This window comes from Narcine bancroftii, chromosome 13 (assembly GCF_036971445.1).
Source record: "Narcine bancroftii isolate sNarBan1 chromosome 13, sNarBan1.hap1, whole genome shotgun sequence".
Lineage (NCBI taxonomy): Eukaryota > Metazoa > Chordata > Chondrichthyes > Torpediniformes > Narcinidae > Narcine > Narcine bancroftii.
In genome coordinates, this window is record NC_091481.1 from 36,964,398 (window position 1) to 36,991,330 (window position 26,933).

The 26,933-nt window shown below is 39.8% G+C and overlaps 1 protein-coding gene and 1 long non-coding RNA gene across 2 annotated transcripts in view; one reads left to right on the forward strand and one right to left on the reverse strand.

The window, feature by feature from the left end:
• vezt (vezatin, adherens junctions transmembrane protein) overlaps positions 1-26,933 on the forward strand; it is a 184,791-nt gene that overhangs the window by 118,256 nt on the left and 39,602 nt on the right. The window contains exons 7-11 of the mRNA XM_069908519.1: positions 893-1,040; positions 2,046-2,371; positions 2,642-2,835; positions 21,096-21,196; positions 22,715-22,922. Coding sequence (XP_069764620.1) covers positions 893-1,040; positions 2,046-2,371; positions 2,642-2,835; positions 21,096-21,196; positions 22,715-22,922 — 977 coding nt within the window. The remainder of the gene's footprint in view (positions 1-892; positions 1,041-2,045; positions 2,372-2,641; positions 2,836-21,095; positions 21,197-22,714; positions 22,923-26,933) is intronic.
• On the reverse strand, positions 2,037-25,172 carry LOC138748397 (uncharacterized). Its single transcript, XR_011347994.1, has 3 exons — positions 25,064-25,172; positions 2,602-2,706; positions 2,037-2,222 (listed from the first exon to the last, which is right to left on the reverse strand). It is a non-coding gene; the product is annotated as an uncharacterized lncRNA (long non-coding RNA).

Sequence of the window (26,933 nt, forward strand, 5' to 3'; positions counted from 1 at the left end):
CCTGTCAATAACTGCTTTTCTGGCCGTCTGACCAACCCAGACCATTTGTTTCCTTGTAGTCTAAAACTTCACTTGTTGTCAATTGTACAACTTATTTTGTCATCTGCATCTGTTTAATGATGCTCTATTATTAAGTCTCTATCATTTTTTTCACACCCAAAAAAAGTAATGGAAACTGGATACTGACCCCTGCAGAACTAAATTAAGAAACAGCTTTGTAGCCACAAATAACTTGATAATCGTTCGCCATTGCTTCCTGCCACTTGTGCCAACTTTCAATCCATTTGCTACTCCATTGGATTCCATGAGCTTTCACCTTCTTGATAATGGATCAAATATAGGTACAAGGTTCAAGTTACAGATTAACCTCCATCTTATCTTGTGGAAGCAGAATGATTTTACCTTTATTCCAGTATCATTACGTTAATATTGTTCTGCTCTCCTTGGTGCTTTAATACTATAGGCAGTTGCTGATTTTCAATTAATCTCACTTTTACATGTGGTCAGTCAAGTGGTGTTTTAACTTAAACTATTTCTGACTTTCTTTCAATGTTATTTAATTTGAGAGCTGCCTTGATCTGTAGCCTGCATTTGCTTCTCCCGGTCAGATCTGAATATGATTTAACTGTTGGCAATATAAGAGAGAATTGAATCCGGAGCAAAAAACCAATCTGCTAGAAGAACTCAGCAAGTCGAGTAACATCATGGGGAGAAAAAAAAATGGTCAGTGTTTCAGTCTTGATGAAGGGCTCAGACATGAAATGTTGGCTTTTTCTTCCACTGATACTGCTTGCTCCAGATTTCCTTTTTTTTTATGGATTCAGCCACTACTTTGTCAGCTTGTGTGCATGCAACATTGTTTCTGTTATAATGTCTTAATTATGATTTAAACCTATCCTCTGAACTCAGAGATTGATAATGTGACCAACTATCTGTGTGCCATCCCAATAACTGAGTTTGGCCTTGGATTGAATGAAGAGGTTCTGTCTGACAAGGAGGCTCAGGAGCTCACTGACGGGTACAGTCTTAAGCCTTTAAAGGTATGATATAATGCATCAAGATAAACAAATGTTTCTGCGTGTAACGCAGTAAAATGTTTAAACATTAATGTCTATTAATTTCATTACATTATGTATTTAAAAATAATATATAGCTAATCACAAGAGTTGGGAACTAATGGAAGAATATGCTATTTGAGTGAGAGAAGATAAGATGTTAATATCACTAAAAAAATCATCAACTTCTGTTGTAGATTCTGTATTGTATGTAATGTAGATAGTTTTCCTTACCATTGTTTCACAGAGCACATTAAATGGGGCGTGATATACTCAAGCAAAATAGAAAAGTGCAGAATGATAGATTTGTCATTATTTCTAAACAGATTAAAATTGGTGGAGAATTGAACTTTATTCCCATGGTACTTGGATCGAGTACTACAAGTTTTTTTAAAGTTAGTCATTTTTAGTTTCACAGGGTCGCAAAAGCAAAAAGTAACTGTTTTTCAATAGTCTTGTGTGTGAGTGTCTTGACATGGGCGGTGCATGTCGCTGCTTGACATGGATTTGCCATTGAGTTTTCCTGATGTCATCTCTGAAAGAAGCCAAGGTCAAGCAATTAACCACAGGAAAAGAGGTTCAGTGGGCGAGACACATGTCCTCTCTCTTCTTTCTGCCTCTAGCCACAGTACATGAGCAGTATAAAATAACATCTCAGAAAGTTTAATGCAAGACAGGAAGTGGTTGTTTGTTTCCTGATTAACCCATTCTATACAAATACATAATAGGTGCATTAGTTAAATTGCGGGGATCTCTCAGAGGATTAACAAGAATTAATTATATTTCTATTGTTAATGAAATGCTTAAAGTATGGGTTAATCAGGAAACATACAATGGTTTAGAGCTTGTGTTTGTTCAGAAATTACCTTCATCCAATTCTGATAAATCCTCATTGTGATTATGTGACTACAACCATTTACATCATTATAATAAATATACACATTTATTTTGACATATCTTACTATTTGATAAGTTTGTTCCTGCATCCAGATACTGCTTCAGCTGTGGATAGGACAAAGCTCCGAGTTCTTCAGACGCTTGATTTTGCTATTATCTCCTGTTCAAACTGCACACAAGTCGCGTGCTTCTCCAGGAAATTTGGCTCATCAGCTTTTTGCAGAGGTATTCAACGATCTTTCTCTTGCTGTCGCCACTTGTCTTGAAGAACTGAGACGGAGTTATGAATTACATAGATATTTCCAGCACCAACCAAATTTCAAGGCCCCAAAGAGGACTAAATATCAATCGAGCGAGCTGAAGGATATGTACACAGTGGTTCGTAGTTTGCAGCTCCACCTTAAGGTGCTACTAACTGAGTAAGTCCATGCATCTAAATGAACTTATTTGTATTTTAATGTTCATGCCAGGTTAAAGATACTTTACAATCTGTGAATGATTTAAACTTAAGAATTGTGATTGGGAGCGACCTATTTTAATATTAGCCTTAACTCATAATGAAAAATAAATCTCATCCATTAATCATTACCAATAAATAGATTGTAACAGTTGCAGGCAGAGCTTGTGTTGCAAGTATTAATGTTCTTACCTGTTTCAGCGTGCAGCTCATCAATGTACGTTTGATGTAGGGTTATGACTTTAGAAAACCATCTGGAAAAACTTCACGAATCGGGCGATCAGCATGAAATAACCCCTGAAATGTACCATGATCTGGATCAGAAACTTAAATTGATTAAGCCACATATGGAAGCGACAGTGGGCTGTTGGGATGAGACGAGAAATCGGGTGGATAAGCTAGTACACACTTTGAAGGTCCACAAAGGTAAGAAAATATCTTTTTCAAAATTGAACGGTAATGCTTGCTAGTCGTTTGAAAGAAAGGCTTGCACTTATACAGCCTCGTTGACAGTCTAAGAATGCCAAATGGGACACTCCTGAACAATGGATAGATAGTATTGATGTATGAGATGCAGAAGCTATTTTGGGCAAAGCTACCAAATAGCAAATTTAAATACTCAGATAATCTGCTGTAATTTTGTTGGTTGACAAATAAGTAATTGATGAGGGCAGTGGAGAGAGCTCCCATGCTATTGAAGTTATTGTGGAGTGAGTCACTGATGCTGCTTGGCCGAGTTCCTCCAGCAGGTTGTGGCCCAGTTATTTTTGTTTTACACATATAAAAACTCCATTCTTCTATTTAACTTCTCATTAATGCTGTAGCTGTTCAATCCTACATTTATCTAGATCTTTATACTCATACTTCTTACTGTGTGTGAGATAACGCTCTGGGAAATAGGAGAGATGGGAATAGGAAACTGATTTGCTATGTGGGAAAGTTTAAACTGGATTGGCAGAAGTTTGAGACGAATACTCCTCTCAGAGAGAGCAAAGCGTAGTGGACAGGATAGGCAGGAGTATGGGAAAGTGAGAGGAAAAGCCCGTGTTTTAAATTACATTAATTTCAATGCAAGAGGTGTAACAATTAAGACAGGTGGATTCAGGGTATGGATTGACTCTGAGAACTATGACATTATAGCCATACAGGCTCAGAGGAGCAAGATGGCAGCTCATTGTTCCAGGCAACACTGGATGGATGAAAGTGGGGTGAGTTAGTCAGGCATAGCATATTCCTGTTAGGGTGAAGGGCAAGACAGACAAGTTTAAGAAACCCTGGTTAACGAAGGATATTGAGGCTCTGGTCAAAAGAAAAGAGGAGACTTGCGTCAGATTTAAGTTTGGATCAAGCAAATCCCTTGACGAATACAGGAAATGGAGAAGTCAAGAGGGAAATCAGGAGGACATAAGATAGGGCTGGCGGCAGGATGCTGGAGAATCTCAAGAGATTCCACAGGTATACACACAGTAAAAGGAAGGCTTGAGAGACAATTGATCTCATTAAAACCCAGCTACCGGAAGGACAATAAATTGGAAGGGGTGTAGAGGAGCTGGGTGTGGACGGTATGAGTTATAGGGAGTGGTTGGATGGGCTAGGTCTCTATTCCCTTGAGTGAAGGAGGTTGAGAGGTTGAGTTACAAAATCATGAAGGGCATGGATAAAGTGAATGCTCAATCTTTTTATCCCTCCTCCAGAGTAGATTATCCCAGAACTAGAGGGCATAGGTTTAAGGTGAGAGGGGAAAGATTTAGAAGGGACAATTTTTTCACTCAAAGAGTGATGCATATCTAGAATGAACTGCCAGTAGAAACTGTAGAAATGGGCACAAAAACAATGCTCAAAAACCACCTGGACAGATTTATGGATAAAGGGGGCTTTGAAGGATACGAATCAAGTGCTGGTAAATGGGATTAGTCCAGAATACCACATTGGTGGGCTTAGGCTAGTTGGGTTGAAGGGCCTATTTCATGCTGTATGACCATGCTGTTCACCCTATCTAGTTTTTTACCCATTAATTAACTCTCCCCTCTCTCCTCCTGTGTTTGACAAAAAAACATTGGCCGAGCCAATCTTTTCTTTTTGTCTAAATCTCCACCACCCCACACATTTGTCTGTGATGTGAGCAGAATAGATGTGTCTTGTGCCCTGTACCTTAGCTAATGACCCATATGCTTACTGGACCATGTGCATTCCAAGATTGTTCTGTTCTTGTATAAACATGTACCTGTATCTGGAAAACTTCACACCAGTTTTCTTTTGGTGCAAAGTACCTCTGCAAAAACTGAATGAGAGTTAGAAGCTCATGTTCAAAAATAGGTACGTGCAATTTCTTTCAGCAGATGCAAAATTTTACAGAGGAATTCATGCAATGAGTTTGTCAATTAAATACCAGTCATTTAAGTAAACAAAATGTGAAATCCTATATAATGGCATTGAAGATCAGTTTGAAATTACAGTGCTAGTTGTGGGTGACTGAAGCTTGTGACATACTCCCTGCTTGTCTGTTAACAATAGAACGAATGTCATGCAACTTCAGAAAGGGTAACATGTTTCCATCCATTTCAAGTGTGGCTCACCTTATTTTGTACATTTGAAAAGCATTTCAGTTGATAGTTGGTAACTATAAAGAACATGGTTCACAAAAAAATGATTGTTTCGACCTTAAATGTAGAATTTTCTTTCGGTGTTCACCAAGATCCTGCATCAGTGCCACATTAAATGTCAACAGCCTGAAATTCAGATTCTTGCTTCCCATTACAAAAATTTGATGGTATTTGAAACAGATTTTCCTTTTGAAGGCAAATGTCCTGCTCAAACTCCTGATTAAAAATACTCTTTCGGTCACACAGTTGGCGTAACTGGTAGCGCCACACCTTTACAGTGCCAGTGATTGGGACCGGGGTTCAAATCCTGCGCTGTCTGTAAGGAGTTTGTACTTCTTCCCGTGTCTGTGTGAGATTTCCCCGGGGGCTCCGATTTCCTCCCACCATTCAAAATGTACCAGGGGATGTAGGTTCATTGGCAGCATGGACTTGTGGGCCAAAGTAGCCTCTTACTTTTACGTCTAAACATAAATTTAAATTTACGGTAATGAAGTCTTTTGGATCAGATGTTGAAATGGTGTTAGAGTACTGCTGTTCCATGTTCAGTAGTATGGATTTCAAACGCAGTGAGAGGTTCACAAAGTTACAGATACGGTTTTCTACTTATTATTGTCTATGAATAGCACTTTTGGAGCCATCCAGTGGCTGGCATTCATGACAGTGTAACCTATTTGAAGGAATGTAGCATGATAAAGCTTTCCCGACCTCCAAGCAAGTAACTGGCGTGAAGAGTGGCAACAATGCTTCTGTAAATCACCATTAATCTCTGATTTTATAATACACCTAAATGGATTCCATTGGTCAGTTTCTAATAGAACTTTTTTCATCTGCTTTTAAACCTCCCTGTACTACTGTAATCCTAAACATAAACTACTCTCGGACTATAAAACAATATTTCTGCACTACTGAAATGTTACTTTTTTTCTTGCACTAACTGCAATTAATCATTTATTATCTCTTTTTCACTTATGACCATAAACTCTCATCTCAAAGTTTCATCAATGGGACTTCTTTTGTAGTGGTCCCATCGCTGTATTATGCCCCCTAACTATGTGTTTTATGAGCTCCACTTTAAGGAGACTATAATTGCATGCTTAGTTTGTTTGAGCTAAATAATATGGATCTGAAGATTGTAGTGATGCCCTCACAATTCTACAGTACATCATCTCTTTCTGTCGAGGTGAATGAAGATTACTTTCTTGGACAAAAGGGTGGATAGAATGAAATCCTAACTGATTGAAAGATTTCATAGAGTCGTGGGATCTAGATATCTAAATTTAGATACTGGTATCTGGCCTATGAGCCCGGGGCCCCCCATTATACTAATTAATCTACAATGCCCATATGTTTTGATGGGTGGGAGGAAACCATAGCACCTGAAGACATAGGGAGAACATGTAAACTCCTTACAGACAGTGGTGGATTTGGACATGGGTTGCTGATGCTGTGCTAACTGTTCTGCTAACCATGCCAGGCATGTTATTGCAGCACAGCTGGAAGGGGTTTGGTCCTTTGAGCCCGCATCTCCTCTCTGCCAGATCAACTAATTTTTCATTGGTTTCCTGGTAGTTCTCCAATTTATTGCTCAGTTAGGTCTCTGTTCAATTCATTTCCACCTTCCTTGGAGAGCACGTTCAATAGCATCACGACTCACTGTGTAAAGGGCTTCGCCTCCATTTAGATTTAATCACATTAAATCATTTTTTTTTACCTCAAAGGCACAAGAGACTACAGATCCTGGAATCCAAAGTATAAAAAAAACTACTGAAGGAACTAGGCAAGGCCTTGATCCAAAACATTGATTATCTCCTTCCCTCTGTGGAAGCTGCATGACCCACTAAGTTCCTCCAGCTGTTTTATTTTTAGTTCTTGACCTTTCTGTCAATAGAAAGAGTTCCTCATTACTCACTTTAAATTTTTTTTAAACTTTAAGTTTAGACATACAGCACAGTAACTTGTCATTTTAGCCCTCGTGTCTGTACTGCCCAATTAACCTACACCCCTGGTACATTTCGAATGGTGGGAAGAAACCGGAGCCAGCAGAGAAAGCTCATGCAGATGCAGGGCGAATGTACTAACTCCTTACAGAGAGCATGAGGTTCGAATCCCGATCGCTTTTGATGTCCTGTACTTAATTGCATTCCCTCATCTTTTTTGAATTTAAAGATGAATTTTCTGAAAGCAAAACCTGATCTTTCGTCATGGGCTACTCACAATTGATAATTAATATTTCTATAATTTACTTTTTCCCCATGGATGATTCAGTGCACAAAAATCTACTTCCTCACCAAGGAAGATAATACCAATCCTTTCAAATTCTTAAACATTTCAACTTGGTCTTTAATGGGAATGCAAGACTGGTCAATGTAAGTTGGCTTCATTTTAGCTTTAGTACATGGTACTCTTGACTTCATTTTTAAGATATAATACTGGAGAAATAGCTTCACCATAATACAATAGGAAGAGATCTTGTTATCTTTTTTAAAATAGTGTCCTTGGCTATTTTTTCTTCTTGCAACCTATTAACGTGCTGAGTGCATTTTCTGAACCATTGTGAAAACCTGTCTTTCTCCCCACCTTGCCATACTGCAACCAAAAGAACTACTGATGCTGAGATGAGTAGATTTTAAGCAAGGAATTGTAATTGAAGATGATTGACTTCAGGAGAGGGTACAGAATCCCTGCCCTGTCCATGTCAATGGTGCTGAAGTTGTAAAAGTCTGCCTGCGCTACAAACTTAGCTGTGAATAAAGAACACAGCAAAGAATCACAGAACTAGTTTTAAAATATAAACATTTTTAATACTTCAATTATAACACTGGTGGGAGAGAGAGAGCCAACACTATGAAATATCAGTGATATTCCTATAGTGCTATTAACCTGTCTCAAAGTTGACACAGAAATGGGTCCATTTATCTAGGAAATTTTAGATCAGTGTCTACATATGACTTCACGTTCTAATTAATTGAAAACAGCTTTCATATTTGTTCATGGACTTAGAATTTCTTTCTTTTAGCCTGTGATGTCCAAAAACCTCTAATTACTCTTTAGCTTCAATTACTCATTTAACCCTGTCTCAACTAATATCTCCTTAGAAATGAAGGATGTTTCTCCTTTTTGGTACAAAAGCCATTACGTCTGATTTATGTGACAGCCCTTCTGAGGAGATGTAAGCCTTGAGTTTTTTTTTCAGGGGGTTCACTTTTAGTTAAAAAGTTCATCTGCAGTTACAATCCCATAATCCTTAGCAATAAGAGTTGGCCACGTACAATGTAAAAAACTCCCAGAATTCTTTGCAGTGTCACAAAATAATGCTTAATTAACCCCAAATCTTCTACAAAGTCAAAAGCATAGACAGCACCAAATTCTTAGGAAGAAATGAATTTGAGAGTATGCCTTCTCCCCATGCTGAAATGGCTAACACCAGGGGGCATAGTTTTTAAGGCACCTAGGAATAAATACAGGGGGGATGCAAGAGGTAAGTTTTTCACACTTTGGATGCAAGGACTGCACTACTGTAGTAGTGGCAGTATGCACAATAGTATCTTTTAAGAGACTTTTAGATAGGTAAATGGAAGTGAGGTAAAATATTCGAGGCAGTTGTTAGACTAGGTTATTAGGTTGGCACAACACTGTGAGCCAAAGGGCCTAGACTGTGCTGTAGATGTCTGTGTTTGATTTCCAGTGACCTGACCTGGGACATTGACGTGAAGTCAAGAAGGTGCACCAATGCCTCTTCTTAGAAGACTAAAAAAGTTCAGCCTGTCCCCTTTGTCTCTCAACAACTTCTACATATGTACCTGTGCCATTGAAAGTAGGCTTGCTGGATGCTTCACAGCTGTTCTCTCAAGATTGGAAGAAGCTATAGAAGGCAGTGAGTGTAGCTCAGAACATCACACAAACTACTCTCCCCTCCATCGACTCCATCTACATCTCCTGCTACCTAGGAAAGGCAGCCAACATACTGAGAGACCCATCACTCATCAGACTCTCTTCTCCTACCTCCCATCAGGGAAAAAGCAGGCTCAAAAACAGTTTCTCTGCAGCCAACAGGCTCTTGAATGAATCCCACAACCATGCACTCATGAGTTAGCTGGTCTTTCTTTTAAATGTAAATATGTACTGTGTAAATTGTGCTCTTTGCACAGTTGTATGAATGTTAGAGATCATCTGATCTTTTCACAGAAGAACCCTTCTCACTGTACTTGGGATCTTGTTACAAATGTAAACAACTTAAATGATGGAGAAGGAAGATTGGAACCCTCAGTGTGTACCTGTGGTATTCTAATCCCCTAGATTTTTGTTGTTTTCTTCAATGGTGAGGCTGAAAATCCTTTATCTCTTTTAAAATGGAAAAGATAGAATAATCCATCCCCAGATTGTTCTGAGAAACAAGCACCCATAATGGATCTGAGTGACTGCAGTTGTGTGATGTGCTGGTTCCCACCTGGGACTGACTTTGAGAGATGGGGATCTGCTGGGCCCATATTAAATTGTGGATTAAATGATCTTACCTGCTGGCTCCTAGAAATCAAGAGTATACATTGTATTTCCATGAAATACTTGGAATCCAAATGAACTATTTTTGAGCAGGAGTTTTACAATGAGACTTGGGCTATACAATGCAGGTTTCAGACTTCCTCTTCATCAAACAATCTGTTTTACCACTTCACAGCAAATGCTGGCTAGAGAGCTGTTTGAGAGAAAATAAGATTTGGCAAGCAGCCACCCCATGTGGGTAGTAGTGAGAATAGTTCTCCTTTGTGACTTTCCTTCACAAACCTTCATGACAAAAGGAATCGTTTTTATTTAACTGATGGGTTAGGAAAATATTCCATTTGACACAGATAGAGGTCGATTAGAAATGTATTCTTGGCAAGGCCAGCATTTTGTGTTTATCCTTGGATCTCCAGAGCAGATGGTGGTAAGTATTTTTCTTGAATTGTTTGTCTCAGCCAAGTAGTTTGCTAGGACACCACAGATTCAATTAGCGATCAGCTGCTTAAATGCAGCTAATTGTTCTGTCAGACTCTAAAAGCTCTGTGCCAGGATGTCAATGGGCCCTAAATGATTCTACTAGCTGGAGATCCATTTGAAATGTTGGCCACTGAAATACTTCCTCGTCCTAAAATTTCCTTTATCTTTGCTTAAGACACAAAAGGGACCATTCAAAAGTGCCATCTCTCAGCATTCTCTTTTGTCCCAACCCTCACTTATTTCCTTAAACCTATTATCTCATATAACCTAATTTCTCCTGCCACCCAGCTACACTATGGATACATTTTAAACCAATCAATTAGTGGAAGGAAGCCCTGAAAGGCATGCTGTCACAGGGAGAAGAAGTAAATGCATTCACACAGTGCCTGAGGTCAGGATTGAACCCAAATCACTGGAGCTGTAAGAAAGACTTGCCAACCAACTGCCATACTTCAGGTGTAAACCTTTGATTTGATGTTCTGCTCCAATAATTTAAGATAGTTCTGAGATTTATTTATTGACCAATTTGCCAAAGTGTTTTTTAAATAATCCTTAGATATACGTCGCTCTTGGAAATCTGAAGAAACTGTAATTGTTTTGGGAGAGTTGGATGCCCCCCCTGACAAGAAGTGTTTTAGTGCTTGCCTTGGAAGTCCATTTTGAGCATGGAGCCCTAATAGGAAGGTTATGTTGTCTATTGCTGATTTTTAAATGATGCCCCAACTCGTCCCAGAAGTTAAATCACAACATTGACAAATTCCTGTGGCACATAGAAAAATAATTAATAAGGACAGAAGCTCCGACTCTTTGAACTAGCCCCACCATACAATATCCTCCAAATTCAGCACCCTGCTTTACATATCTCTGTCTTCACATCTCTTGATCATTCCAGTCCAAAGAATAAACTTGGCTCCTTAAATATGGCCAATGACTTGGTTTTGACTACTTTATATGGTACAGAATTCCACAAGTTCATCATTCTCTGAGAAATTCATCAGTCTTGTCATCTCAGGAACCAGTTCAGTAAACTTTTGCTGAACTCCCTTTGCAGCAAGAACATCCTTCCGCAGATAAGGAGCCCAAAACTGCACATGAATCTCTCAAAATCTCAGTACCGTGGCAGCAGACATCCCTTTTCTTGTATCTAATCCTCTTTCTGTAATGACCAATTATTCCCATGCTTACCTTCAGAACTGCACCTCAAAGACAGCATGTCTCTTTGCATCTCCCCCATCCTAGCAATTGTATCTACTGCCTTGATATAGCCAACAAAGTGGGTAACCTCCCATTTTTCCACATGATGCATCTGCTCTCTCCCAACCTGCTCAAATCAATCAGGAGCTTCTCTGTCGCCTCCTCAAAGCCCACCTTCCCACCCAGAATTCATATTTATCGCTCTCATCCCAATGTTTAATTTGTATCAGGAAGGTCTGGGGTTCCTGCATTGAGTCCTCTGGTATCGCACTGCGAGCCTCTTGGGGAAAGACCTGGTTATTTCAACTCTTTGTTTCCTGTCAGTCAGCCAAAATTCTCTTTCCATATCAGTACCTTTGCCCCTAATGTCACAAACTTTAATTTTTCATGCTAATCAGTTCTGTGATACATTAAAAGATTTTCTGGAAATCCAAATACACCACATCCACCCAGTCTCCCTCATCTTTTCTGCTAGTTCCATTCTCAAAAAGTTCCAATAGATTTGTCAAGCACAATTTCCGTTTCAGGAATCCACGTGATTTTCTCCCATCATCAAGGTTCTTTCTATTGCATCTTTGATAATGGGATGTGGCATTTTCCCCACTATTGATATCAGGGCTAAGTGTTCTATCTACCTCCTCTCGTTGTTTCTCTACCTTTTTCTTTTAAATATTGGGGTTAAATTCAATGTTAGGGACACCATCCAATCTGCTAGAGCCATTCCAGAGTCTAAATGACTGTCAATGCTTCCTCAACTACTTTGGAATGGAGACTATTAGATCCTGAGAGGTTATGTGTCTTTGATCCCTTCAATTTCCTTAAAAGAATTTGCCTGCCGATACCGATATCCTACATTTCCTCCCTCTTGCTTGACCCTGTGTCCCCTGATATTCCTGGAAGACTATCTGGATTCTCCCTTGTGAAAACAATCAAAGAATGCTTTGGTTGGCTTGCCATTTCATTGTTTCCCCATTATAAATCCTGTGTTTCTGAAAGTAGGGTCATACTAAACTTTGTGAATCTTCACTTTTTCACACTCTGCAAGCTTCTTCTTCTACTCTATGTCCTCTTTCCAAATCAATCTTTTTGTCCTCTGCTGAATTCTAAACTTCTCCCAAAAGCATGCTGTTTTTGCTGTCCTTTTTATTTGTCCTCATTGGGTGTAACACTATTCACAATTTCTTTTGAAGCCCATGGTTGAGCTTCCATCTTTGTTCCAGATAGGATTGTGGCCATTTATCCATGCCCACTTTAAATGCTTGCCATCATCAATATTCAAAGTCATGTTCGCCAATCTATCACTGCCACCTCATGCCTCACCACTTCATAGTTTGCTTTATATAGATTTGGGACCTCCATCTCTGAATCAACCCCATCACTCTCCATCTGACAAAGAATTATATCATGCTCTGATTGCCCTTCTGTAGTTGATACCATGTGACAAGACAATTCATGAATCCTTTCTTATTAGACATTATTGAGTCCAGGATGGCTCACTCTGCAGTTGTTTCCTCTACATATTGCCCAAAATTATGAGTAATTTCTGAGCATATTAGTGATGACTAATGTACTCAGAAATTCATCATCTACAGTACTATTGCTAATTGTTGATTTGGTGATTTGATTTCCCCATTCATTATAGCTTGGTGACAAATTCTGTGCCAAGACCTGGGATGCCCCAAATTCTTTTAAAATCCTTAATTTTTTATTTTTCACACTGAACCATATCAACCAAACTATACACAAATGTTTCTCATTAAATATACACAATGGCATTTTCTCCCTTTTTTTCTCCCCTATCCTCCCTCACCCCTCTCCAAAGCCAATAAATAATCAACATATACAATACAATGAAACCATTAAAAAATGTCTTCACACAATGAAAAATAAACAAGAAAAATGCGTCATCTGTTTTTTCACACTGAATCAAAACTTGTTCCCAAACTTGTTCAAACAATGTGACTTTACTTTCCGAACTACATGTTACCCCCTCCAATGGAACACATCCACTTATTTCCATGTACCATCACTGCACCCCCAGGCTCTCCTCCATCCTCCAAGTCAACATTACACACTTCGTTGCCACTGCCAGGGCCATCATAATTAATCTTTTTTGCGCTCTATCCAACCTGAGGCCTAATTCATTACCTCCCATGCTACTTAAAAGAAAGACCTCTGGATCCTTTGGTATGTTATTTTTTGTGATTTTATTTAATATCTGATTTAGATCTTCCCAAAATGCACTCACCTTCATACATGCCCAAACTGCATGGATTGCTGCCCCCACCTCCCTCCCGCAGTGAAAACATCCATCCGACAATGCTGGATCCTACTCCCCCAATTTTTGAGGAGTGATACACAACCTGTGCAACCAACTCTACTGTATCATGCATAACTCTGCATCTACTGCATGCTTCATAGTTCCAGAACACAACCCCTCCCATGCTTCATTCTCTATCTCTTTGCCTAAATCCCCCTCCTATTTTTGTCTAGGTTCACAGCCCACCTCATCACTTTCCTTATCTTGCAGCTTAATGTACATGTTTGTTATAAATCTTTTAATTATCATTGTATCTGTAATCACACATTCAAAGCCGCTTCCCTCTGGCAATCTCAACCTGCCTCCCAATTTATCCTTTAAATAAGCTTTCAGTTGGTGATATGCAAACATTGTACCATGAGTTATTCCATATTTGTACTTCAACTGTTCAAATGTTAATAAATTATTTCCCAAAAAACAATTTTCTATTCTTTTAATTCCTTTTCTCTCCCATTCTCTAAAGGAAAGGTTATCTATTGTAAAAGGGATTAATGGGTTTTGTGTCAATAACAATTTTGGTATTTGATAGTTCTTTTTTTTCCTTTCTAAGTGGATCTTGTTCCATATGTTAAGTAAATGATGCAGTACTGGTGAGTTTTTATATTGCGCCAGCTTTTCATCCCACTTATAAAGTATATGTTCTGATACCTTCTCCTCTATTTCATCTAGTTCTATCTTAGTCCAGTCTGGATTTTCCCTTGTCTGGTAAAAGTCTGATAAATACCTTAATTGTGCGGCTCTATAATAGTTTTTAAAGTTTGGTAACTGCAAACCACCTTGGTTATAAATTAACCTCTCTGTTAATTTATCTAACGCTACCTTCAGTTTACCCCTTTTCCACAAGAATTTCCTTATTATTCTCTTTAGTTCATTAAAGAATTTCTCTGTTAAGGGAATTGGTAACGATTGAAATAAATATTGTATCCTTGGGAACACATTCAATTTAATGCAACTTACCCCCCCTATCAACATTAGCTGTAATTCTTTCCAATGTTCTAAGACTTCCTGCAATTTCTTTATTAGTGGCTGATCATTTAGTTTGTACAAGTGGCTTAAGTTATTATCTAACCTGATCCCTAGGTATCGGATTGCTTGCGCTTGCCATTTAAATGGTGATTCTTTTTAAAATTCTGTATAATCCGTGTTACTCATTGGCATCACTTCACTTTTATTTGCATTGATCTTGTACCCCGATATTTGTCCCTAATCCTTCAATTTCTTATGTAATTCTTTTATTAATATTTCTGGTTCTGTTAAGTATACTATGATGTCTTCTACAAATAAGCTGATATTATACTCCTTCTCCTTTATTTTTATCCCTTTTATTTTATTTTCTGTTCTTATCAGTTCTGCCAATGGTTCTATTGCTAAAGCGAACAATGAGGGGGATAATGGACATCCCTGTCTAGCTTACCTACTTAATTTAAATTGTCTCTTCTGATTCTCCTGATGAGTTGCTTGTATCACTTTGTCAGGTCTCTTCTTGCTGGGCCTCTTGTTGATCCTCCCCTCCTGGGCTGCTCATCTGTCGGGCCTCCTGCTGCTGCTCCTCTTGCCGTTCACCCCGTCGACTTTCTTTCTCGCCTGATACCTCACTCCCTCTCCTGTCGCCTTTCTCATCTTTCAGCTGAGAGCCCTGGTGTCGGGCGTCCCTCAGCTGGTTGCCTACTCCTCGGCTGAGCCCCCTTCCCATCAGTGTTTCCTTTTACCTTTGATTGCACACTTTTGTTTGGCTCAGAGAGCCATTTTTGCAGTCCACTGGTCGGGGGGTCGCAACTCCACGGGGACGGCACCAAACTTGGAGATCGGTCACTCTTCGCCACCACGGCTCCCTGTTCCTTTGTGCAAGTAAGGCCTTCTTCTTTCTTTTCCAATGAATTTTTTTCTTTTTTCCCTGTTGTTTTTATTTTTTCCTTCTTGGGTGCCATCTTCTTTCTCTTCTCTGCAACTTTATCTTCTATTTCTTATACTTTATATTTGTTATGCTTTGTCTTTTGACTTTTTTTCCTTTTTTTCTGAAGAGAGCTGGTTTTACCCTACCGGCCACTACTCCATCACATGACTCCAACTTAAAATCCTTAATATTTAAGAGAGAAAAGACTTTAATCCCCAAGTGTCTGGGCTGAGTTTGAACCCAAGACCCAGAGGTGAAAGGGTTACCCATTTTCATCAGACATTCCCTATTTGTATGTCCTTTAAGGAAATGAGCAATAAAGAGTACCATACAAAGGAAACTGTAAGAAAGATAAGTGTTCAGTCTGTGCTGGGAGATAATGAACAACTAGAACTGTTGTTTGAGATTTACTGCATGGGACAGCAATCATATCCACGTCAGACCCAAAGAATTAATCATGCTTTGCTTGGGTTTGATTTCTCTTAAAGCAGCAAATTCTGTTTGCTCTCCTTCCTGGACTGTGGCAGACATTACTTCAGGCACTCAGAGATGTTAAAAGTACACAATTTGAGTGAAACATGAAGTCTGCAGATGCTGTGATTGTACACACCAAAATGCTGGAGAAACTCAGCCAGTCTCAATGTCCATAGGAGATAGATATATTGCTGATATTTTGGGCCTGAGCTCTTCTTCAAGGAATAGGCAAAGAATAAGCAAAAAAAACAGGATATAGAGACAGTGCTGGTTGGGGGAGGAGTCCAGGCCAACAAAAAGTGTTAATTGGATTTGATGAGGAGAGAGGTGAGAATTGATTTTGACCTTGTAAAGGGAGACTGCTGGGGGAAGGTGACGGGGAAAGATATGGGGCGGGGGGCATTAACGAATGCCATCCGGTGGGAGGGTGCCCAGATGAAAGATGAGATGTTGTTCTCCAATTTGCGGGTCGTCAAGTGGCCACTGGGAGATCCATGCTAATGTGGCGGACAGAGCGGAGATGCTCAACAAAGCGATCTCCCAGTCTCCTTTTAGGCAATAGATCAGTCTATTATCAGTCTATAAGTGTGGGAACTACAGATAGTCTGTCAGATGGAAATAACCCCTAATTAGGCGCCATCTCTAATTAAAAGTGCAGGATTGTCCCTGGGTTTAGACAACCTGACAATCCTACTTGACACATATTCTCTCAGACTCTGCTCTGGGGTATTGTAGTCGAACCTCTTCATGAACTGTAGAGATATCACCCATAGAAAATGACATCTTCAAACTCTCCTTCAGGTAAGATCAATCGTAATAAAACCCAAGCCACCTCTCGTTAGAGCTCAGATTTTGTCTCCACCCTCGCCCCCTGTCCCTTGACACTCTACCCGAGCTGCATTCAAATGAACGTTTGCTGGTTAAAAAAAATCCTATCACCGACGCTGATTTTTCCTCGTCTACTCTTTGTAAATCAGTCCCTAAGGGCTGTCAGGACTAAATATTCCACTTTATTATTTCGGGGCAAATTATTTGTTTTAAACTTATGGAAAATTCCATTTACAGAAAGTTCTTAGGAACAAAACACTCCTGCACCCAGGAACCTCCTGTGCAACTATCAGGATATTTAAGTTGCACTCTCAGGGCAATTAAATATAGACAGCAAATGTTGGTCTTTCAGGGGATGCTCACCAGTTGAGATTTTTTTTAAGACCCAAAATTGTGTTGTTTTTAGAATGCGAAATGGAATATTTATTAGTTAAAATGTTTGTCTATTTTGCCAATATCCATTAACAGCAAATGTCGGATGGTATAAACTAAGTAGTTCCTCAGCAGACATTCTGTGTTTTATTTCATCCTTGCACCTCAAAGAGTGGATGGAAAAAATAAATATGGGATACAAAATAATACAATAAAGGCCTATTTACAAGATAAATTGGGTCCAATGTTGTTATTGCCTAAAAAGAGGGAAATAGTAATTTTGATGTAATAGTTCTATTAAGAAGTTTATTTCAGCTGTGCATGCATTATTGCAAAAGGGAATACGAAAACAAGGAATCTATAGATCTAGACAGAGATGGAAAACAGATTTAAATATTAGTATTTGGGAGAAAAATTGGTTGGAACTGCGTCAAAATAGTATGACAAATACAATATATGTCAGATATAGATTGGTTCAACATACTTTTTTACCCCTGAAATCAGATTTATCAGATAAATGTTTCAGGTGTCATCAAGAGATAGGTACTTTGTACACGCCACATGGTCATATCCAAAATTGAGACCATTTTGGATGTAATTATTGCATTTTTAGAACGAGTTACTGGAGTCAAATTTTTTTAATATATCAGGGATAAGACCAAAATCAAAACTTAATATGTTTCAAAAGGAATTTGTGAAAATTGCATTAGTAGTTGCAAGAAAATGTGTAGCAATATCATGGAAATCAGGTATGCATTTGGGAATGGACAGATGGCATGTGAAAATACATACTGTACCACTCTGATTATCCAAAATGGTTGGGACTGGGCCCATTTCAGATAAACGTTTTTTCAGTAGCAGCAGCAAATCACTTGTAACAGTGTTTATACAACAACAAGCAACAAGGTCAGGCTTTTTAAGCCTTGAAATAAAGTTTAACTCACCAAGAAAATGCTAGCCACTGCCAATCACCAACACTTCCCCACCGAGGTCCTCCGCTGCCGCCGTCGGAGGCCTGAGGTCCGCTGCTGCCGCCGCCAGGGCCCAAGGGTCCTCGGCCAGCTCCAAGGGTCCTCGGCCAGCTCCAAGGGTCCTCGGCCAGCTCCAAGGGTCCTCGGCCAGCTCCAAGGATCCTCGGCCAGCTCCAAGGGTCCTCGGCCAGCTCCAAGGGTCCTCGGCCAGCTCCAAGGGCCCAAGGTCTGCTGCTGCCACCACTGGGAGCCCAAGATCCGCTGAGCTGCTGCCTAGGTTCGCTGCGCTACTGCCAGCGATGGGAGCCCGTCGTCCCCGGTCAGTTTGGCTCGGAAAGAAATTTTTGATTTTTGGAGAATCTGATTTCGGATATTTGGAGTTATACTGTAAATGATTAATAATGTAAAGGCAAAAGTTGACTGAATGTACTGGAAATTTTAGTAACCAGGTCTGTTTCTTTTTTTTTGTTCTTTCTTTCTCTTCTCTTTTCCCTCTTTTATTCTTTCTTTTTGTTTTTCTGGTCTTTTTATTATTTAGGGGGAAGGGGCAGGAGGGATTCAGGGGGTGTATATAGCATGTATTATTGATTTGAGATGTATGATCAGTATTTGTGTATGTTCACATTTACTCTGAAGAGCAGATCTAGATTTCTGCAGTGTGTACTGCCACCAGTGTCTGTACAATTCAGGAAGCAAATTGGGGATTATTAGGTCTCATTTAGGATTGGCACAGTGTAGCAGGTGATGTGCCACAGTTTTTGGTGTTGGGGACCCAACTTTTTTATAACCATGTACAGAAAGACTTGCTTGAAGGTGTGATTGTTAAATCTGCTGACAACACTAAGATAAGTTGACAAGTTGTAATGAGGGAGCTAGGAGGCTTCAAAGAAATATAGATAAGAAATAGGAATGTCATAGGGCTGACAAATGGAATAGAATCTGGGAAAATGTGAAACTGGCTTGTGGGTGGGAATATTTTTAAAAATTGGTGGGAGATTACAGAAGGATCTCAGAAGTATACAGGTATTGTCAGTATGAACGAGGCTGAAGGGCCTTTTTCTTGCTATATCTACTCTGACTCTCTAGTTGGCAAATAATTAGGAAAGCTAACAATATTGCTGTTTATTAGGAATGGATTTGAAATCAAAAGCAGAGAGGCAATGTTTCAGTTACAGTGGCATTGTGAGACCACATCTGAAACAGAAAACTGTACAGTTTTGGTTTCTTTATGCAAGGAAGGATGTAAATGCCTCACAGGCATAGTCATAGAGCATGGAAACAAGCCCATTGACTCAACTTATTGATACTAATCAAGTTGCCCATCTAAGCTAGTTCCATTTGCCCGCACTTAGATGATATCCTTCTAAGGAAGTCAGGGGAACATGGCCCAGTCCTCATCAAGGGATCAGTAATGGAGAGGGTCAAGAACGTCAAAATCCTGAGTGTCAACATCTCCGAGGATCTGTCCTGGAGCCTCCATGTTGATGCAACCACAAAGAAGGCTCACCAGTGGCTATACTTTGTGAGGTGCCTGAGGAGATTTGGTCTGTCACCAAAGAATCTCAAAAACTTCTACAGATGTACCATGGAGAGCATTCTGGCTGGTTGTAACACTGCCTTTATGTTAACTCAGCCTGCGACAACAAAGGCACCAGAATTCACTCCATCGAGGACATCTGCAAAGCAGTCTTAAAAAAACCGCCTCAAAGACCCCCACACCCACCCTTTTCACTCTGCTACCATCGAGAAAAAGGTACAAGAGCCTAAAGTAGAGCACTCAGCGGCACAAGGACAGCTTCTTCCCCACTGCCATCCGATTCCTGACTAATCAATGAACCAAAGACACTGCCTTACTTTTCATGCTCTTTTTTTTATAGTAATGTAAGATGGTTATAATATGAATGTTTGAACTATGATGTTGCAGCAAACACCAAATTTCATGACTCGTTCATGACAATAAATTCTGATTCTGATTTTAATCCATGTGATTCATGCACAAGAACAACCAGATCCCTCTGTAGTTTACTCCTCTGTGTTTGTTCTTTATTCAGATAACTGCCCAACTTTAATTGTATCTCACTGAAGTCCATGACTTTGCACTTGTTCACATTAAACTAATTTTGCCATTTTTCTTCCCTGCTCATTGCAAACTTGGTCCAAACTTGAAATAAGAAACTGAATTCCAAAGATGAGGTGTGGAACATCAATGAACAAGTGTGCCATCAGGAAAACACTGGTAATCACTGGTTACACTGAAATCAATGAGCAACGTAGGGAATAAACTTTCAATGTCTGGGGTTAAATATCCAAGAAAGATCCTTGTGATTACCATATCGTCCAGATATCCCTGCGGGAGCTTCTCAGGGCAGTGTCCTGGGCTCCACCATCTTCATCTGCTTCATCACTGGCCTTCCATTATAAAGTCAGAAGTGGGGGCATTTACTGGCGGCTGCTCCAATGTTTGGTCTCATTTACAATTCCCCAGCAAACGAAGCAGTCCATGTTTTGGAATTCAAAGATTTACCAGTCTAATACTTGAAATGAGGAAAGGTTGGAAAGGCTAGAGTTCAGAAGAGTGAGTGGTGATTTGATTGAAACTTAAAGGATTCTGAGGGGTCTTGACAGGGTCAGTGTGGACAGGATGTTTCCTCGAGGATGAATCGAACACTGGGACTTGCCTTTTTGACAAGAACAGTTGCCCATTGAAAATAGAGATAAACTGGCATATTTCTTTTTGAGGGTTGTGAGTGCTTGGAGCTCGTCAAAGAGTTGTGGAAGCAGAGTCTGAATGTTTTCAAATGTATCAGTAGATTCTTGATAAAGGAGGGAATGAAATGTTACTGGGAATAGGTGAGAATGCAGAGTTAAGGTTATAATCTTATTGCAGGCATGGGACCAGGTGACTCCTGCTTCTATTCCTGTATACATGTTTGTTGAGGTGCCTCTGTACGGAAAAGAGGAAGTGTACCAGCTGAAATTTTGTATGTTTTCATTTTCCACCCATCCAGGTACAGTGTCTCAATTTTTTCACATCTGTCCCTTTGGCATTTCAGATGGACCAGAAGCGCTGGAAAATAATCCACTTCCAATCTCAAAAGCCTCAGAAAAGGTTATGGTCAAGATCAAAGAACAGGACCCCGTCCCTGAAGAGCAGGTAAGAACATGTTTACACTGATTCATTTCCTGAGAGTCAGTGACCCATTGCATTGCTGTGGCTGCATCAGGAGTGCACCGAGGTTTTGGAGCTTTAGCAACTCCAAGAAAATCCCGGCTATTGTTCATAATCGTGTGGAATTTTAGGAAATGGCTTATTTTTAATTCATATCCAACAATAGATGAGTGAATATTTGATATGGTTAATTCTGTTAATGACTTGCTTTTGTTGGAATCTTTAAAACGAGTGCTAGTACATCTTTCCCCAGGAGTTCAGCTAAGTTGTATTTCCTGTATTCCAGTACATAAACGCAATCTACTCAGTTATATAACTATTTCTTCAGGATATTGGAACAGCCAGTCCAAATGCACTTGTATGAACCTAAAGCTTTCCTCTACACATTGAAAGATGTGTTCATTTGCAGTGCAAAGTTGTATGCCAGTCAAAACTTAACTTTTTAAACTTCTTGCAATTAAAAAAAAACTGCTGAAGGTTGCTCATGTGATTTGAAACCAACCAAGAGGCAAAATATGAATTGGCATCTGCAATGTTAATTCACTGTTGTATATCTGAGCATCATGTCTTTTGTTAACATAGAGCACAGTCATGCATCGCTTAATGTCCATGAAATATGTGAAATAGGATGTTATGTGATCTGGATATTGTTATATACTTAGCAAAGCTATATGGTACACTGTAGTGTACCTCTATTGACTAAATAGCCAAGATAGTGTACGCATACAGTACTGAATTTCAGTTAATGTATCTGGTTAGGTAATATATGTTAAGTAGGTTGATACTGTACACATAATAATACATTGTAAATATACACTACTATATACATAAGCTAATATATAAGCTGTACTTGCCACAATTGGTGCTTGCAGGGCTAACGTAGTGTTGGGTGAGCCTGGAGACTGTTACTGGTACAGTTCTGTACTGTACAAGATACTGAACTTGCACTAAATTAAACTTCTTTAAAAAAATCACTTTTTAAACTTTTTTGTTACGTCCAGTGTGTCCTGTTCTCTGATTGGGATTTCTGATTGGGATGTATATGCAGTCGGACGTTGCCCGAATGGTCATTAAATGGTGCATCACTGTATTACAGCATAAAAGTGGGCCCTTCAGCCCACCTTGTCTACATCACCTTTTTTTTGCCCATCTACACTAATCTTCTTGATGAAGGGCTCGAGCCTGAAACATTGGTTCTGTATCTTTATCTTTGCTATTATAAAGTACACTGTTTGACCTGCTGAGTTTCTCCAGCATTGTAGTTTTACACCAATGCCACATACTCAGAGCAAATTTTCTCATAGACTAATCCTGCTATTTTTCTTTATCAAAAATCTCTCAATATACCACTTGTACAATTGCAAGTAATGGCTATATTTTTTACTCAATAGGTTTGCCTACATTTATCAGAGTAAATTAGCTTTGAAATCCAAATATTTATTTGAAATTAACTTGTTTAGATGTGCCAGTTTGGTGGTTCCCTTGATTTTTTTTTGTGTGCAGGAACTTGAGGCTTATGTCGAAGAATCTGAGTCAGAAAGAGACTTCAGAAGTGGTGCCAACAACTGTTTTTCACCAGAAGAGCGAGAAAGGGAGAAGCAAGAGAGGGAGGAGTCCAGGAGAGTGCTGCAGGAACTGAAGAGTGTGTTGGGATTCAAGGCTTCGGAGTTGGAGAGGCAGAAGTGGAAGCAACTTCTTTTCAATGACCAAGGTGAACCAGAGATGACCAGTCACATTTTAAAAATTTAGACATATAGCATGGGAACAGGCTATATGACCTCAGTATATTTTGAACAGTGGGAGGAAACTGGAGCCCCCGGAGAAAACCCACGTAGAAACAGGGAGAATATATAAACTCCTTACAGACAGCGCAGGATTTTAACCCCAGTCCTGATCGCTGGTGCTGTAAAGGTGTTGCGCTAACTGCTATGCCAACAGTGCATTTGTAGGTTAATAGGGTATAATTGGTCAGGACAGGCTCATGGGCCAAAATGGACTATTACTGTACTCTATGTTTACATTAAAAAATTAACCCCCCCCACCCCAGTACATTTAGGAGGGTGGGAGATGTCGGATTTTTTAGATCAACTTAACTTATGTACCCTTTCTCAGGATAAGTGTACAAGTCTGGAGGCACCTAGTTCTCAGGAAGAAATCTATTTCCTCTTTACAATCTGGTAAATCTCCAGGACCAGACAGATATCCAGTTGAATTTGATAAACCTTTCTCCAAATGACTTGTACCTCACTTAAGCTCTGTTTGATGACTCATTTAGGGATGAGAAGCTTCCCTCATCCTTCAATGAGGATGGTATATCATTTATTCTGAAAAAAGGCAAGGCTCCAACAGAATGTACATCTTATAGACCTTATTTCATGACAATGTAGATATGAAGGTTTTAGCTCATAGCTCATATTTTACCATTAATTATTGATTCTGACCACACTAGTTTTATTAAATATCATATTCTTATAATATAAATTGATTATTAAATATCTTATATTTACCCTTCACCCCAGCGACGGAAAGTGTTCTTTCGTTAGATGCTGAGAAAGCATTTGATAGGATGGAATGGGAAAACTTGTTTGCTGCTCTAGAAAAAAAATTAATTTTGGACCAGATTTTATTGTAGATTAAATTATTATATTCATATCCTATGGCTTCAATTCACTCTAATTTACAGCAATTGAAACTTTTAGGCTACATAGGGGAACCCAGTAAGGTTTCCCATGAAGTCCTTTACTTTTTAAATTGGTCTTGGAACTTTAGTGCTCATTGTGAGAGCAGAGATTTTATAGGAATAACTAGAAATGGAGTTGAATATAAAGTATCCTTATATGTGGATGATCTTTTGCTCTTTATCTCAAACCCTGAGGTTTTTATACCAAATATATTAACTTTGCTTACCCAAATTAGCAAGTTTTCATTAAATTTCCATAAGAGTGAACTAAAAGGATCTTTTACAAAGATATCTCAATTTCCTGTTTAAAATAGTGAAAGATCAATTTAAATATTTGGAAATTAAAATTATATAAAGTCATAAAAATTTATTAAAAGAAACCTTTATGATATTATTTAATCAGATTAAAGAATTACTATCAGGATGGTAACCTTTATCTATTATAATGATTGGATGAATCAATTCGATTAAAATGAACATTTTACCTAAATGTTTATATCTTTTACAAGCTTCACCAGTCTTCATTCCTAAATTTTTTTTGATTCAGTGGATTTGTTTATTTGTATAGATAAAGCTCATCTTCAAAAGACTAGATGGAATGGGGGAATTATCATAACCAGATTGTAGATTTTACTATGTGGGGGGGGTTAACATACATAATTTACTTTTATTGGTACATTTTGATAAATTAGTGAACCTCCCCTTTTGGGTTGAAATAGAATTGAATTTTTCTAAAAAGTCATCTATGTTGCTATCTTGGGTTCCTTTTTACCCCTCTCCCCTTCTAAATTTGCACATAATCTGATAATGAGGTTGAGAATATGGACAAAATTCAGGATTTTTTGGCTATTATAGTTTTTCTCTTGCCAGTCCCATTATATTTAACTATCTTTTTCAACTCTCCTTGTTAGATGCAGGTTTTAAGGAATGGTTTAGGTTAGGTATGAAAAGTTATAAAGGTCTTTTTAAAGAAATAATTTTGCTTCTTTTGAACAATTGAAAACCAAATTTAAATTTCCTATTAGACATTTTTTAGATATTTACAAGTTAGGTGTTTTTTTCAGTCTCAGCTTTTTTGATTTTCCTTGAAATTGGAAAAATATATTCTTATTTACCTTTTGTTTTGGTGTTTTCCCAGTGTGGATTAATATCAATTATTTTTAATAACTTACTAGATTTAAGAGCAGCCTCAATGACTGGGATTAAGAATGATTGGGAACATATTCTTTTCAGACCAAGATTAGTTTTCCACTCTTAACTTGATTAATGAATGCTCATTTTGTGCACGACTTTGTTTGTTCCAATTTAAGGTGGTGCTGTAGTGGGCTGCACTGATCTGCAAGCTAACTGGGTCACAGAGGTGCAGGCTCGCAGTGGGCTGACATCACAATGGTTCTGATGGGGTGGGGGGGGGCGGCGGGCAGCGGGCAAAAAGGATCTTGGAAGTCCTGCTGATGAGCTCTCGGAGAGTTCCAGTAAAATCGGTTGGTTGGTTCAACTGACTCACTGCTTCTGTGTGTTTTTTTTTCTTTCGTTTGGTGCACACCACATCGACTATGGTGGTGATCCCCAACAGTCCAAAACAGCATTTTGGACCCCACAATGAATGACACAGACGCACAGAACTCAGTCTCGCTGAAGCTGCCGATCTTTTGTACCTCATAGCGCTAGTCTGGTTCATATGGGCTGATGCCCAGTTTCAGGTCAAGCAGATCACTGCAGTCTCCACAAGATATTACCACATGGTCTGTTTACTTGACCAGGAGAATGCCGGTCGAATCATTGACTTCTTACGTCAGCCGGCAACAGGTACAAGGCAGTTAAGGTGCTCCTTATCTGCACCTTCGGCCTTTCCCACCATAAACAATCGGCACGGCTGCTCCTCATGGATGGCCTGGGCGGCTGCATGCCTTCTGCCCTTAGGAACCATATGCTGGCATTAATAGACGGCCACACGCCCTGCTTACTGTTCGAGCAGATATTTCTTGAACAGATCCAGAGGACATCCGCCTACTCCTCGCGGACGACGACTTCAGCATCCCTCGTAGGTTAGCAACCTGTGCAGATGTCCTGTGGCACGCCAAGCAATATGGCAGGGCATCCATTGACCTTCTTGCTGCATCTCGCCCAGCGACTCGTCGTTCTCCCACTGCACTAAGGAGGCTGGCGATAGCCACAGCAGGTTAAGTCTCAAACTTGGAGCAGTGATGTTTCTACCATCATAAATGGTGTTCTGGAGCCCACCACTGCTGTCTGCCTTGCTCCCATCCAGGAAACGCTGGGACCAGTCGTTGCTGATGGCTATGATGGTCAGCCACCGAGACAGCCTCCTTTATCTATGGAACCAGCATTCAGGGCGGCATTTCCTCGTGGACACGGGTGGAGGTCAGCGTCTTGCCCGCCTTGAACTGAGACACCCGCGCTGGGAAGTCAGGACTATCCCTCACTGCCACCAACAATAGCAGCATACATATGTACGGGGTGCAGACCATCCTGCTTGAGTTCGGCTCCTGCCGTTTTACCTGGACCTTCACTTTGGCTGACATGTCTCAGCCCCTACTGGGCGCAGATGTCCTTTGAGCCCATTGCCTCCTGGTGGACCTGAAAGGGCACCGTCTGGTCAATTCCAGGACCTTCCAGACCTTCATCCTTCAAGAAGCCAAGTTCTTATTGCCCCCACCTCGACTCGATAACCTTATCGGACAACGGGTTTGCCAGAATCCTATTTACTGTGGTCCTGAAACATGGCGTCCAGCACCACATCCCCATGCAGGAACCGCCATTACAGATCCAAGCACGCAGGCTTCTTCCCGAAAAGCTGTGGCTCATCAAGGAAGAATTCAGGAAGATGGAGGAGGTGGGAATTCTTTGGTGCTCGGACAGTCCATGGGCCTCTCCTCTAGACATGGTGCCAAAGTCTTCTGATGGATGGAGACCTTGTGGGGACTACCGCTAGCTCAATGATGCCATGACAGCCGACCAGTACCCAATTCCCCACATCCAGGACTTCACGGCCAATCTACATGGGGCGAGGATCTTCTC